The sequence below is a fragment of the Ipomoea triloba genome, chromosome 1 (genome assembly GCF_003576645.1).
Source record: "Ipomoea triloba cultivar NCNSP0323 chromosome 1, ASM357664v1".
Classification (NCBI taxonomy): Eukaryota; Viridiplantae; Streptophyta; class Magnoliopsida; order Solanales; family Convolvulaceae; genus Ipomoea; species Ipomoea triloba.
The window spans coordinates 26,392,646-26,405,712 of NC_044916.1; the positions used below are offsets into that span (position 1 = coordinate 26,392,646).

General features: G+C 37.1%; 3 protein-coding genes across 3 annotated transcripts; 2 read left to right on the top strand and 1 right to left on the bottom strand.

Annotated features, from left to right (window-relative positions):
• Window positions 1–1,045: 1,045 nt before the first annotated feature.
• LOC116013848 lies at window positions 1,046–5,335 on the top strand. Its single transcript, XM_031253803.1, has 7 exons — window positions 1,046–2,072; window positions 3,196–3,435; window positions 3,688–3,777; window positions 3,895–4,044; window positions 4,163–4,287; window positions 4,551–4,680; window positions 5,072–5,335. Exons 1-7 carry the CDS (start codon window positions 1,515–1,517, stop codon window positions 5,195–5,197), a joined length of 1,419 nt encoding a protein of 472 aa, XP_031109663.1. The 5' UTR covers window positions 1,046–1,514; the 3' UTR covers window positions 5,198–5,335.
• A 396-nt stretch (window positions 5,336–5,731) lies between these two features.
• Window positions 5,732–8,871, bottom strand: LOC116013857 (50S ribosomal protein L13, chloroplastic). Its single transcript, XM_031253814.1, has 4 exons — window positions 8,605–8,871; window positions 6,880–7,065; window positions 6,487–6,657; window positions 5,732–6,109 (listed from the first exon to the last, which is right to left on the bottom strand). The coding sequence occupies exons 1-4, from the start codon at window positions 8,818–8,820 to the stop codon at window positions 5,996–5,998; spliced, it is 687 nt and encodes a 228-aa protein (XP_031109674.1). The 5' UTR covers window positions 8,821–8,871; the 3' UTR covers window positions 5,732–5,995.
• A 1,151-nt stretch (window positions 8,872–10,022) lies between these two features.
• Window positions 10,023–12,776, top strand: LOC116019149 (protein VTE6, chloroplastic). The gene is made up of 5 exons (XM_031259273.1): window positions 10,023–10,424; window positions 11,100–11,353; window positions 11,568–11,691; window positions 11,927–12,031; window positions 12,205–12,776. The coding sequence occupies exons 1-5, from the start codon at window positions 10,182–10,184 to the stop codon at window positions 12,301–12,303; spliced, it is 825 nt and encodes a 274-aa protein (XP_031115133.1). The 5' UTR covers window positions 10,023–10,181; the 3' UTR covers window positions 12,304–12,776.
• The last annotated feature ends 291 nt before the right edge of the window (window positions 12,777–13,067 follow it).

Genomic DNA, 13,067 nt, shown 5'->3' on the forward strand with positions numbered 1-13,067 from the left:
ATTCACACATTCAATACACTAGATTCACATACCATATACTGTGTATTTACATTTTGAAAACTCTAGATTCACACATTTCAGGGGCAATATGTTTAGCAATTATATCAACACTGTTATGCATTCACACATTCAAAACTATATATTCACAAGTCCTATACTCTATATTCACACATCAAACACTATTACACACAACTACACATAAAATCGTAAATCAATATGAATCCAAACTTAAAACCTGCAATCGAAGATGAGCCATCAACGTGTAAACTTAGTTGATCTACTGCCTCTGCCATCACTGCAAAACAGAGTATCAGGAAACAGTGTGAATCTATAGTTCATAATGTGTGAATCTATCACTATGTAGCTGTGAATGTAGAGTTGTATAAGTGTGAATCTAAAACTCAAATACATGATTACACAATCAATCTAACCACAAATCCTAAATTCGAAAAAAACCTGCAATCGAAGATGAGCCATCAACGTGTAAACATGAATCTACTGCCTCTGCCATCATTGAAGAAGAATTGCAAAGAAGAATTACGATGGTGAATGAGAGAACTGCAATGATGAATCAAACAAAGGCGATGAATCGTTTTGCGAGAATTGCGGCGATGATGAATTGATTTGCGATGATGTTGCGGCGATGATGAATTGATTTGCGATGATGTTGCGGCGATGATGAATTGATTTGTGAAATCGCCTTCCTTCCTCTGCTCTGTTTCTCCCGCTGGTAGTCGACAACCGCCTAACGGCGTTAATTAACAAATTTTTTTTTTTTTTTTAAAAACGCCATAAAACGACGTCGTTTTTGACCCAGGTGCACCTTGCAATGTGCACCTGGGTCCACGGCATAATTTGCGAACATCCATGCCCCAAAAAGGAATATGAATCCAACAAAACGGCCCAATATGATAGATATATTTTGGGGAAAGTAGCGGGGCCCAGTTTGAAAACTAAGTTTTTATCTTGAAACCACGAGTCCACGACCGGATGGATATGAATAGAAAACGTGGCGTCAACAACACAGTGTGCGCACTACGCACCCTGCGCATTTTAGCCATTACCAGTGCCCTTCGTCTTCACCCGCACACAGAGAAAAAAAAATCAATTTCGCTCTCGCTCGACGAGGAAACCTCTCCCGTTCTTATCTTCATATCTACGCCACGCATTTCAAACCCATCTCTACTATCTCTATCGGAAACCCTACATCTCCTTCTTCTATGGAAGCTTATAGTTAAAATCCGTAACTTTCGACATTCATCCGATAGTTGAATCGGCAAATTTCATGGGTTTGCAGCACCCGGACGGGATACCCGTTGATTCATCAGCTGAAGAGCTCGAATTTTGACCTGATTTCGTTACCGCCACGCGGATTTTAGTATTTTACGGTTTGGTTGGTAAGTTTTGGAATTTGAAATGCTGATTTGGGTTGTTGGAATTAGGTCGCTTTGGTAGTCTTGTAGTGAAAAGTAGAAATTATTAGGTTTTAGGTTTTGACGATTTAAGCAGTGGGAATGATGTCGGTGGAGAGATCGTTTGAAGCGTGGGAAGAGGTGCAAAGGCAAAGCCAAGATTTTGCTGATAAACTGACACAGGGATTTACAGGATTGATTCAGTCGCATATTGTCCCTCCCTCGTTTTCATGGCCAAACCCGCAGACACCCAAGCTATTTGATGTGGAATTTCCAGCTCAAAATTTTGTTCCCAAGGACTTTGGGCTTGCGGTGGATAAAGCAGGCAGTCATGGGGTTTCTGCAATTTTTGATATAGGGAACAGGATAGGGCAGGCTGGAGCAGACTTTGGGGCTTGTTTGGATGGTATGGTTCAGCAGTTTATCAGATGGTTTCCAGCCCCATTTAAGCATGAAGAGATTGCTGGGGTGTCTCTCCAGGCGGACGCAAATATTCAAAGAACTGATTTGGTTATTACTAGGCAGGAGGATTTGGGGTCACTGGCAGAACGGTTTAGAGATTTTGGGTATGTGGAAAATGCCTCAGCTCAAGAGGGCTCCACTGAAGAAGAAAGTTTTGGTGCTAATCTGAAGAAATTGAAACATTTTGGTAGATCACAGGTATTCAAGTGCCATATGCCCATATGCATAATGTCTTTGTAGTGATCCTCAGGGAACAAAGAGTTTGGAAGTCGTATATATATGTTACTTTAAATGCCTTAACAACTTAAAGTGTATGCTAATCTGGCATAACTGATTTCTACTTTTCTGAACCAACAATTTTTAGGAAAATGACTACACTCTGATGGGATTCTAATGCATAAGTTTAGAAATGAAGGCTTTTTTAGTTTTGCTTTCGGATTGTTTATATTGAATTCTTTTAATATGGAAGATGCGCATTTGCCATTTCCTTGTATGGAGTTGATGTTATTGGCTCTAATAGTCTAATCTCTAAGATCGTAAGATATCCATCACCGAAATGTCTATACTGTTAATATAGGATTAAATTCACTTTGTATAGGGTTGGTATGTTTGGCATTTGGTGTTAAACCATAGACGTTAGTCACTGTTAGTGAGTATGATCTTTGTTGACTTTGTTAAATCCACCCTCTCATCCCAAGTAAATATCTCATACACTTGTTTATATAGACATGAGTTCAAATTTTATTGTGATATTTGTTGCAGGTAGGTCCTTTTGCTTTTATATATGCATGCTTTGAACATTTACCCATCTTATATTTGTAATGGATCTTTTGAATTTTCTTCTATGGTTATTACTATCAAAAAAAAATAAAATCTCCATTCATGGCTATGCCCTTGCCTTGTTGGGAATTAACTTTATTATTTAAAATATCAGTTACAGGTTTTCTTTGAAAGAGGGAAAAATATACTATTTCTTCTATGGTTATTACTATCGGTTTTTTTTTTTTTGTTTTTTTTTTTTGTTTTTTTTGTTTTTTTTTTGATAAAGTGTATTGGTTTAATTTATGTAAAATTGGATGGCATAAGTATTTTATGAAAGGAAAGGAAAGAGGCTTATGAAAAAGGAGAAGGATAGGAAGAACAAAGCTTATTTCATATTTTTCACTTATGGAGATACATAGATATTTATACAAATAGGACTAATTACTGTGCTTACCCAACAACACTATGTATCTCTACCGCTTTCACATTCCTAACTGATGCTTTTGCAAAGTTGAGTTCTTATTTATCTCCCATCTGGTCTTCTCCTTCCTGAATGCAGGGTACCTTTAATTTTACATCAACTTACAACAGCAGGACACGGAATATTGAGAGCTCTCTTGTTGCAAGGGGAGATTTATGGAGAGTTGAAGCATCACAAGGCCGTTCGACATCTGGAAATGAGAATTCTTCTTTATTCTTACTTCAGCTTGGACCAGTTCTATTTGTTCGCGATTCAACACTCCTTTTGCCTGTTCACTTGTCGAAACAACATTTGCTTTGGTATGGTTATGACAGAAAGGTATGATCATGTTGATATTTAGCAATCTACATGTTACTTCCACAGATTACAGTAGACAGTATGATTACACTTTTGTCGTCTTTATCAGGAATTTAGGGAATGTTCTCCAATAGTAATTGTATTTTAAGTTTCCCCAACATAAATTATATACTTCTTTTTACCAGTACTTTATCATGGGGTTTTTTTTTTTTTTTTTGGGAAACATTATCACGATATTCTTATTTCTTCACTTTTCCAACTTAAACATAACAGCATGGAATGCATTCTCTTTGTCCGGCTGTGTGGTCAAAACAGCGAAAGTGGCTGTGTATGTCAATGATCTGTCTCAGTCCTTTGTCTTGTGTAAGTGAGCTTAAGATTTTGTCTGTTATTTTCTTTTTATTGGAAGGAAAAGCACTAAATCTGTGTTGATGGTATTTTGTATTCTGTGTAAACTAACATATCTGGCCTCTTTCACAGTCATTTATGGACTTGCAGTTTCCAAATGGTCAAATAACCTATATATCTGGAGAGGGCCTATCCACCAGTGCTTTTGTACCTCTGTGTGGAGGTTTACTTCAAGCCCAGGGCCAATATCCAGGAGACATCAAGCTCAGTTTCTCTTGCAAGGTAAGTTTCTGAAATTCGAAGGTGTGAGTCCATGTAGACTCCTTTTATCCAAATCCTCCAATCATAAATTAAGCCTCGTGCTGATGAAGCTAAAAGCTGTGTTTTGTTCTTTTTACAGACTAACTGGGGGACAAGCATCACACCCACACTACAGTTGCCTGACAAGTCATTTACCCTGTGCCTTGCACAGCCATTGGCGTGGAAGAGATCTGGTCTCATGTATAGACCTACTGTTCAGTTGAGGTTGGTTGATTTTCTCGACGACATATATATTACCTATTTATTTTGTGATTTCTTTCACGGTGTTTGGGGGTTTAGGCAGTTCTGGATTGAGAATTTACATTCACCAGCAGAGTTGTTTAGATATCTTAAAAATGTGGGAGCTTTTTCTATGTTCTTTCTCTTACACATGTAGCAAGTATACTATCTGTGATATACATGGCAAAGAAGAAAAATGAAGTATACTCTGTTTTTTAACTTAACCCTTTTTTCCAATCTTTTATCAGTTTATATCCCACATATGGCGGAAGTAACCCTGGGGTGCAGGCTGAAATTACACATTCTCTTAAGAAAGAGCTAAATCTCATCTGCGGATGTGCGCTTGCAAGGCATTCTTCTGCATTTGCATCATTATCTGTAAGTTGGTTTAGATACTGTGGCAATCTTAAATTTGATACATCACTTGCAACAATAGCAGCTTTCTCTATGTTTTTGCTCCTAATTGGTAATGAACTACTCCATATGAGTGCAAAATAATGAAAAGTGTGTTCTGGGTGTTTTTAGTCTCAGTTTGATATGCAGGACATTTGCTAAATTATTGGCTAGAACTTGCTATTGATTATCTCGCCTGCTTTTACTTTTTAACAAATACAACATCCAAGTATAATAGTCCTTTCCCTGAACATGGACGTAACCGCAACTTTGTGTTAATGCTGACAGTTGAACTTTGTAAATTCATTTCTTGTATGGGTTTAAGTTGCGTATTGTGAATCTTGACATGTGTTGGGTGTGTTTTGCGTTGTTGCAGCTTGGGAGGTCCAAGTGGAATGGAAATGTTGGGAGCTCAGGGATGGTTTTCAAGGTTGAAACTCCGATTGGGCGAGCTGGCAACCCTTCCTTCTCAGTACAGTTCAATAGTGGATTTGAGCTTTGAATTGTGGTGTTTTGTTTTGTTTTGTTTTGTTTGGTGCTGGTGCTGTCAAATGTTAATAGCTTGATGTCATAGCATCATAATATATATTTTGTGAATAACAACAATATTGCTAGCAGCCGGTTTTGTTTCATACTTCAATTTCTTGCCTTTCTTCTGGGATAACTTCAACTTGGTTGTTTGTGTGGGGAAAAAGAAATTATTCTTCACCAACAAAGACCAAAATAACTCTCTCACAAACAAGACAGACCTGTGAAAATAGTGTAAAAATTTTACACCTGGCAGATAGCCAGAAGGGCCTAACGGTTAGCACACTATGTGGTAGGGGACTGGCCAAATGATTTGCTCCATTCACATGGGTAGAGATTAAAATCTCAACTTCATTCTTAAGGGACGAAGTGCTAAACCACTACACCAACCATGTTGGTTATACCTCTTTGCTATATAAGTTGGAATATATCACAATCCGTTTGCCATACACTAGTCTTAGTTTGTCTTTAACTAAGACTACTGTTTGAAATGAAAATGCTAAGAAGATTGACAAATTTCAGGATTATTATTGTTAAGAAGACTGTTAGAACTGAAAAAGGTACTCTACTGAACAAGCTCACAACATTCATATAATTTCAAGAAAAGGGCTTAAGTGAAGGTGTACAAATGTAGAATGTTGTACAGTAAACAAAAGCTGGCAGAAAAGGCCCAAAATCAAAAGTACGAGAGGAGAGGATTGGAACAACTACAATATGAACAGCTGGAGAAGCAAGACCTCTTCAATGACATCTGAGCAGTGTTCTGATAACATTAAATTTTCTCGATCCTCTTGTCCCTTATGGGCAAATCAGCGGGTTTCTGTGCCTGGTGAGGATGTTCTGGGCCTTTATACACCTTAAGATGGTTAAATAAGTGTCTGCCAAGCTGCATAAACATAAAGGCGAAATTAGAATGGGGAAAGCATGACAAAAGCGGGGAAAACAGTTATTTGCGTCAATTCTACTCTTCTTGAGTAGACGAATATTACGGTTTAATGTGAAAACTCAAAACTCCCTGACTTCTTGAATTCATTCTCTAAGTTATAAAACCATATTATAATTATAATTCCATTTATATTATGACGGCATAAATGAGTGCAAAAGATTATTGGAATTGACCCTCGCTGTCTCAGAACTAGATATTCCCTTTCCTGTTTTTTTTTTTTTTTTTTGTTTTGATGATTCCCTTTCATGTTTATAACAATATAAAGAGACTTTAATGTAGATAATAGAGACTGCAAATACTTATAACAGCAGACTCACCCTTCCCTTGGGAAGCATCCCTCGGACAGCATGCTCAATGATCCTCTCGGGAATCCTTTTCTGAAGCTGTTCAAAGTTCTCCTCTTTCATCCCGCCGGGTCTTCCCGAGTGTCTTCTGTAGATCTTTTGTGTCCTCTTTTTTCCAGATACAGCTACTTTCTCAGCATTGATCTTGGAGGGTCAAGCAACAAAAGAATGGTTAAGAACTCAATGCAATAGTAGCGTAGTGCATATTTTCATAATCTAAAGAGAGCAGACTACTCAAAAAGAAAATTGCTATTTTCCCCAAAAAATAAAAACAGCATATTGTTGGAGCCCTGTCAAACAGCACAAACTAGCATGAATTTGTATATAACTTCAATGTAGAGTGAACTGTCAACACAAATAGCATACCACAATAACAAAAGCACCCATATCCACACTAGGAGTATATGTCACCAGGTTCTTTCCTCGAATATGAATAGCTATAGTTGATGCCAATCTTCCAAGTTTCTTATCAGTGGCATCAACAATATACCATGGCTTTTCTGTGTTCACATGATCAACAGCTTTTGGATACCATGTCGTATTCCAAATATCCTGGAAGTGGAAAGAATAATAAATGATCTGTACAGTATCAACTCAACCCAATTATGTAAATGCAAAAGCTTGACTGTCTCTATAAAATATTAGGGAGGTTCAGATGAATGAGTGGCAATTATACTGTCAACAAGCTGGCCAGTTGTTCAAGGTAAATATCAAGTTGCAAAATTTCAATTCAGTCAATAGGTAAAGATCTTCAGAAAAATGCATATTCTTGTGATAAAATTATAATTAAAAAAAATAAAATTATAGAGAGCAAGTTAAACTTAAAGAAGTGCAGAAATTTGTTAGCCAGCCAAAAACTTAATGTTATGGAATAAACCATGCAACATCAAGAAATCAAAATGTAAATTGCATATGTTTTAAAGATTGAGCTCAAGCTCAAAAGACAACCAGTCTAGGTTTCATGATGTTTGGATTAATATAGGACACAGAATGATCTAAATTCAATTCTTCTATACTTATTCTCCAATAAAAAAAGGTCTTGATTTTGGCTTTCATGGATGCATTTCCTATTTCTATAGTGTTCAAGTCATTAACTTTCAAATGTTAATCCTTATGTCTTATGATGATGTCATGATGGACAATATATTTTCTCCCCTTTGTGACCACCGGAGACTGCAGTGACATATCACAATAGGAAAAGAAAACTGATGGCATTAAGTCGTTTGTTTAATTTAAATATGGATATCTTTAGCCTTCCAGTTTCCACCATGCCCCATCCAGTACGAGAGTTGTTTCTGTAGAGGAAAATCTCAGTACCTCTTCCCTAATTAAGCACTAGTAGAATCAAACCCTATAAAATGTTTAAAAACCTTATTACCTTTCCACAAGGTACTGAAGCAAAAGAATGAAAAGGTGGCCAATATTTACAAAGAAAGAAAATACAAATGTTTCTTAAATTTCAACAGCCAACAGACAGGCATTTAGTACGTGGATAATCATTTAATTTTTGAGTTTCATATCCCCTGTTGAAGGGAAGTGAAACTGCAGCTACTAATTGAAACAAAGAGTTAATACCACCATCATGATTTTGCCACATTTAGTCCTAAACTTTCAAATTGACCACCAATGGACTTCGACTTTCAAATTGTTACCATCCGTAGTCTAAGTTAACCACCCATGTCCTTCAACTTTCAAAATTTAACCAATTTGGTCCTCCTAGAAGGACCATGGGTGGTTAACTTGGTCGTAACAATTTGAAAGTCAAAAGATCAATGATGGTGAATTTGAAAATGTAGGACTAAACTTGGAAAAACCAGAGACCTAGATGGTATTAACTCTTGAAACAAAAGTAAACTTAGTTTCTTACATGTAAAAATGCTACCTTTAACCTTTAAGCATTTATCTTAGACAAATGCATTTCCAGTATTAGCGTTTACTCCTCAAAATATCACCCCCCAAATTCCCATTGCAATTCTTAAACTCACTAATCAAGATAAAAATTTTAACTTTATCTGGCCAGTTTCATAGCATTCCAATTTCCAATCCGCAATTTGAGGAATCCGTAATAAGCAAGGAATTGAGGGAATTTACCGGGCCTTTGAAATCGGTCTGATCGAACATCCATTGCTGCTCGGCGGGGATAGCGGCAGCCTTAGCTTGGCAACGGATGTGGGTGGTCCAATTGGTCCGAAGGAGTTGAAGGGAGGGCTTGGATGAGGGGAGGGAGAACCCTAGAAATGGAGGTTTGTTGGGAGTAGACGAGAATGGTTTTGCTGAGGACGCGGTGAAACACTGTAAAGCAGCCATTGCTCTCTCCCTCTCTGTCTCTTATGTCTCCACTGTGTATAGCTATGGTGGTTTGAAGTAGATAAGATAGTGTTCTTGCACTCCACTACCCAACTTGTTTCATTTTGCTCTTTTGCCCCATTTCCCCTTCCCTCAATTTTCAATTAATTTTTTATAATTAATTATTTTTACACAATATTTATAATTTGATATCCTTAAACAAAATAATAATAATAATAATAATTAATATATTTTTTTTTTAAAAAAATAATTAATATATACATTTTTTTAGTATTACTTTCCTCTCAAAAGGTTGAATCTCCAACACTCAAGTGCCCCTCGCTCCGGCCCGACAAACAATCTGAGAGGATTTTTTTTTTTTTTTTTTTGAAAAAATCTGAGAGGATATAAATCATGGTAACTCAACTAAAACTTACTGCACACAAGGAGCCCCCTTACTTTGAGAGGTTGCCCTTACACAGTCGCTGATGAGACTCGATCTCTGCTCTTTCCTCCGAAATTTTATCAATGTGACCAGTTGAGTTGACCATACAGACATTTTTTTTAGTATTACTAACTCTATTACAATGTGGTATTTGTCCCTACATAATTTTGGTGACTTCTCAATTAAGATAGCCACAGAAATGCCACTGATCTACAAATTACTTGGTAATACATATATGTGTTAGTTTTGTGATCACCGAAGCAGTCAGCCAGTGGACTAACACTACTGAAAAATTAAATATTCTTGTTAGAAAATGATTTTTTGCTTTCAATCACTAGTATATCTTCAAATTGTTCAACGCTTTTTACAAAGCCATGTCTTTTATACTTGTACGCGAAGAATGAAACAGCTAGCCTATCATTAACGTTATAAAAGTGACTATAACTGTATTGAATGCCTCAATTATGAGGGTTATGTTAGTTTCTTGCATCCTCCGCATTGAACCGTCTTCCACAGCAGTTTATCTCGTTAACTTCACACTGATTACCCTCATTATTTATCCTTCTCCGAGTGCTCATACTATTATTCTTTCTCACCGACTGTTCATACTACTCTTCTCTCTCGCCGAGCGCTCATTTTACTCTTCTCGTCAATTTGATCTTTTGATTTAAATCACATATGAAATAATATTTTGTTGAGTACTACTACTTGTTACAATGCAGTTTATAACTAATAGGAAAAGCTGAAAGAAATAAAAACAAAACTACCAAACGGTCCCTTAAGAAGCTCAAAATTGGCTGACTTCCATTTTCATTTTTCACGCAACCGATCGATCGATCGATCACTCCTCCCTTGGCATCCCTCAGATCTCTCTCTTCTCCTCCAATCCTTTATCCTTCCCAGTAAACCTTTTTTGACTTCCCAAGAATCCGAAATCATGGACAGACCAACGCCGACTGATCTGGGTCTCTTACAGGGGGCGATGCAGTTACTCAAAGCCTCACCTCCCACGTGGCAGTCCGCCGTTCTCAGCAACATCATCATCTTCGTTCTGGGCATGCCAATTATAGTCCCAGGTTTGTCTCTTTCAGGCATTGGAGCTGCTTTCTTGCTCGGAGTTCTCACTTGGCGCGCTTTTGGACCATCTGGCTTTCTTCTCGTTGCAACTTATTTCGTAATTGTAAGCTCAAAATCAAATCTTTTTCCGCCCTCTTATAAGTTTGCACCCTTCTTCTCTGTGCAATTGGGTACTGTGAATGGGTTTTAAGGAGTGTTTTCAATATTGTAAAATCACTGTTGTCAAATTAGCTTGTATAGAATTAAAATGATACTTTATTTTCAAATGAGCATGTATTAGAATTAAAATAATTTTTAGTGTTGCTACAATGAACTTATTGTTATGTATAAAATCAAACTAAAGAGCAGATCTCTCATACCGGAATTAAAATCATATTTTAGTGTTGTTATGCGGTGCTAGTATATATATGAATACATGGAGTGTAATTAAAATGATATTTCAGCATTATTCTCATAGTTGAATCTGTGTGTGAGGGCAAGGGGAGCTACCCCTTTCCTTTTATTCTTTTTGTTTTCTCCGTGTTTATATTTCTATTGCTTTGCCTTAAGCAATAGTATATGGAAAAGATTTCATTATTATTGGGGGGATCTTTATTTATGAAGAACTATTATTGCTAAATGTGTGTTGTCATTATCCATTATGACACCAATCTTTGAATTTGAGGGAAATTTAGATGTTTATGGAACGGTATGAGCAAGAATGCGTGAGCTATTTGGAGGATTGTGTTTTTGTTTACTTGTATCTAGGAATGTGGCTTGAGTAATCTAAGTTTATCAGGGCACAGCTGCAACCAAAGTGAAAATGGCGCAGAAGGAAGCTCAGGGCGTTGCAGAGAAGAGGAAAGGAAGGAGAGGCCCAGGAAGTGTGATCGGTTCCAGTGCAGCTGGTTGCGTTTTTGCTTTCTTGACGATTAATGGGGTTGGTGGAGATGCATTTTCCCGGTTATGGGACCTTGGATTTGTAGCGAGCTTCTGCACTAAGTTGAGTGATACTGTTGCAAGTGAGATAGGGAAGGCATATGGTAAAACAACGTCAGTACTGCCTGTCTACCCTTCAGAACATTTATATACCCGTTGTTTCATATTAAATTTATGTATATACTCTGATTTGAGATGTGAGAATCACTCTCGCATTACTAAATCATGGTAGAAAGCACATACTTAGAAGTAACGAAAGGCCTGAGATATTAATCAGCAGGGTTGGTTATTCCACGAAAATTAACGTTCATCAACACTCCAATTGCAGGTACCTCATCACAACATTCAAGGTAGTTCCTCGGGGAACAGAAGGTGCTATGAGTGTTGAAGGAACTTTTGCTGGACTTTTAGCGTCAATTCTCCTTGCTTCTGTTGGATGTATAATGGGTCAGGTATGGCTTGTGATGGGACTTGATGAAACCCTAAAGACTTTGTTCAATGATTTTGGTCACAGTAACTGAACATTTTGGGGAACATATTTAGGTTATAGAATGGGGAAAAAGGGAAACGCTTGATTTAGTAGATTCGGGTTGGGGTCCTTTTTCTAGGCAAGTTAGGGCAACGGTGGTTAGCCTTTTTCCTAACAAGGATATATTTCAAACTCTGACTGGAAAGTTTGTTTCTCAGATAAATAGACCTGAAGCAGCTATATGCGTGGTGGCCTCCCAGATTGCCAACTTAGGTGAAAGTCTAATTGGTGCCACGGTTCAGGAGAAAGAAGGATTTCGATGGGTAAGTCATCAATTCGTTGGTATTGCTACCTACTTGCCACCTTTTTCATGCAAATATGTGGAAGTACATATATAGTGGCATTTTATTTCCGTAAGTCTATACATACACAAATAAATGCATGCTAGTCTTGATTGTGAATTAAGCCTGACTGCACTGCAAACTTTGGTTTTCAGCTCAACAATGATGCTGTGAATATAATCAACATATCCATGGGCAGCATTCTCGCAGTCCTATTGCAACAAGTAATGCTCCAAAGCTGGCTTAATGATTAGATTAGTCATTCTGATTTTGGAGCAATTTCCTGGAAAATGAGTAGGAATTTTAGACTGATGGAAACTCTGCTAAGGAGGAGGAATAGGTATCTACTATACCTTCAGAATGGAAAGATTATGATCTGTTCTACTATACTGCATGGCGTTTGTGAAATCTCGGATGTAACAAATTCTAACACACAGCTAGCTGTCTCATTTTTTTTTGGAAAGAGGAGGCCGGTTTTGTCCATTTGATAAGAGAAGTTACACTTTTTGATACACACAGGTTTTCTTTCTTGAACATTCTTTCTCGTTAGTACTTGTAAAATTCATTAAAGCGGCTTTGTTGAAAGTATTTTATTTTAAACCCAACACATCAACAATGCATTTTTCTGCATGTACTTATGGTACAGAGAATCTATTATTCATTCCACCCATCTGGATGTATAATGAAAAAGGAGAGGTGATCTGTGGAACCACCTTGATTTGAACAATCTGATGTTTTAACATGCTACTTCTATATTACTGCTCTGATGTAGCCTTAACCATTGTTAAGATGGACTTAACACTTCAAATAATTTAACATTCAATCTTTATTGCTTTGTTTCCTATCCCCTATATTCAAAAAATACTATTTTTATTTATTCTATGACCATGGAATAATTAATGCCACAGAGATTTGATATGTTGATCTTTACAAAGAGATGTGTCAATTTTTTTTAAGTAACTTATCTTATGAACCAACTTGTAAAGAAAAAGTTAAGCAAGAAGATAATTCAAATACT

What these genes read in the sequence shown, in the direction of transcription:
- LOC116013848 (XM_031253803.1), top strand. Translation starts at nt 1,515, where the DNA reads ATGATGTCGGTGGAGAGATCGTTTGAAGCGTGGGAAGAGGTGCAAAGG. An exon ending in AACATTTTGGTAGATCACAG is followed by an intron (nt 2,073 to 3,195) that starts GTATTCAAGTGC and finishes TCCTGAATGCAG; the next exon opens with GGTACCTTTAATTTTACATC. An exon ending in CTGCATTTGCATCATTATCT is followed by an intron (nt 4,681 to 5,071) that starts GTAAGTTGGTTT and finishes GCGTTGTTGCAG; the next exon opens with CTTGGGAGGTCCAAGTGGAA.
- LOC116013857 (XM_031253814.1), bottom strand. Translation starts at nt 8,820, where the DNA reads ATGGCTGCTTTACAGTGTTTCACCGCGTCCTCAGCAAAACCATTCTCG. An exon ending in TGGGTGCTTTTGTTATTGTG is followed by an intron (nt 6,658 to 6,879) that starts GTATGCTATTTG and finishes TGACCCTCCAAG; the next exon opens with ATCAATGCTGAGAAAGTAGC. An exon ending in GGATGCTTCCCAAGGGAAGG is followed by an intron (nt 6,110 to 6,486) that starts GTGAGTCTGCTG and finishes ATGTTTATGCAG; the next exon opens with CTTGGCAGACACTTATTTAA.
- LOC116019149 (XM_031259273.1), top strand. Translation starts at nt 10,182, where the DNA reads ATGGACAGACCAACGCCGACTGATCTGGGTCTCTTACAGGGGGCGATG. An exon ending in AAGGCATATGGTAAAACAAC is followed by an intron (nt 11,354 to 11,567) that starts GTCAGTACTGCC and finishes CTCCAATTGCAG; the next exon opens with GTACCTCATCACAACATTCA. An exon ending in AGAAAGAAGGATTTCGATGG is followed by an intron (nt 12,032 to 12,204) that starts GTAAGTCATCAA and finishes TTTGGTTTTCAG; the next exon opens with CTCAACAATGATGCTGTGAA.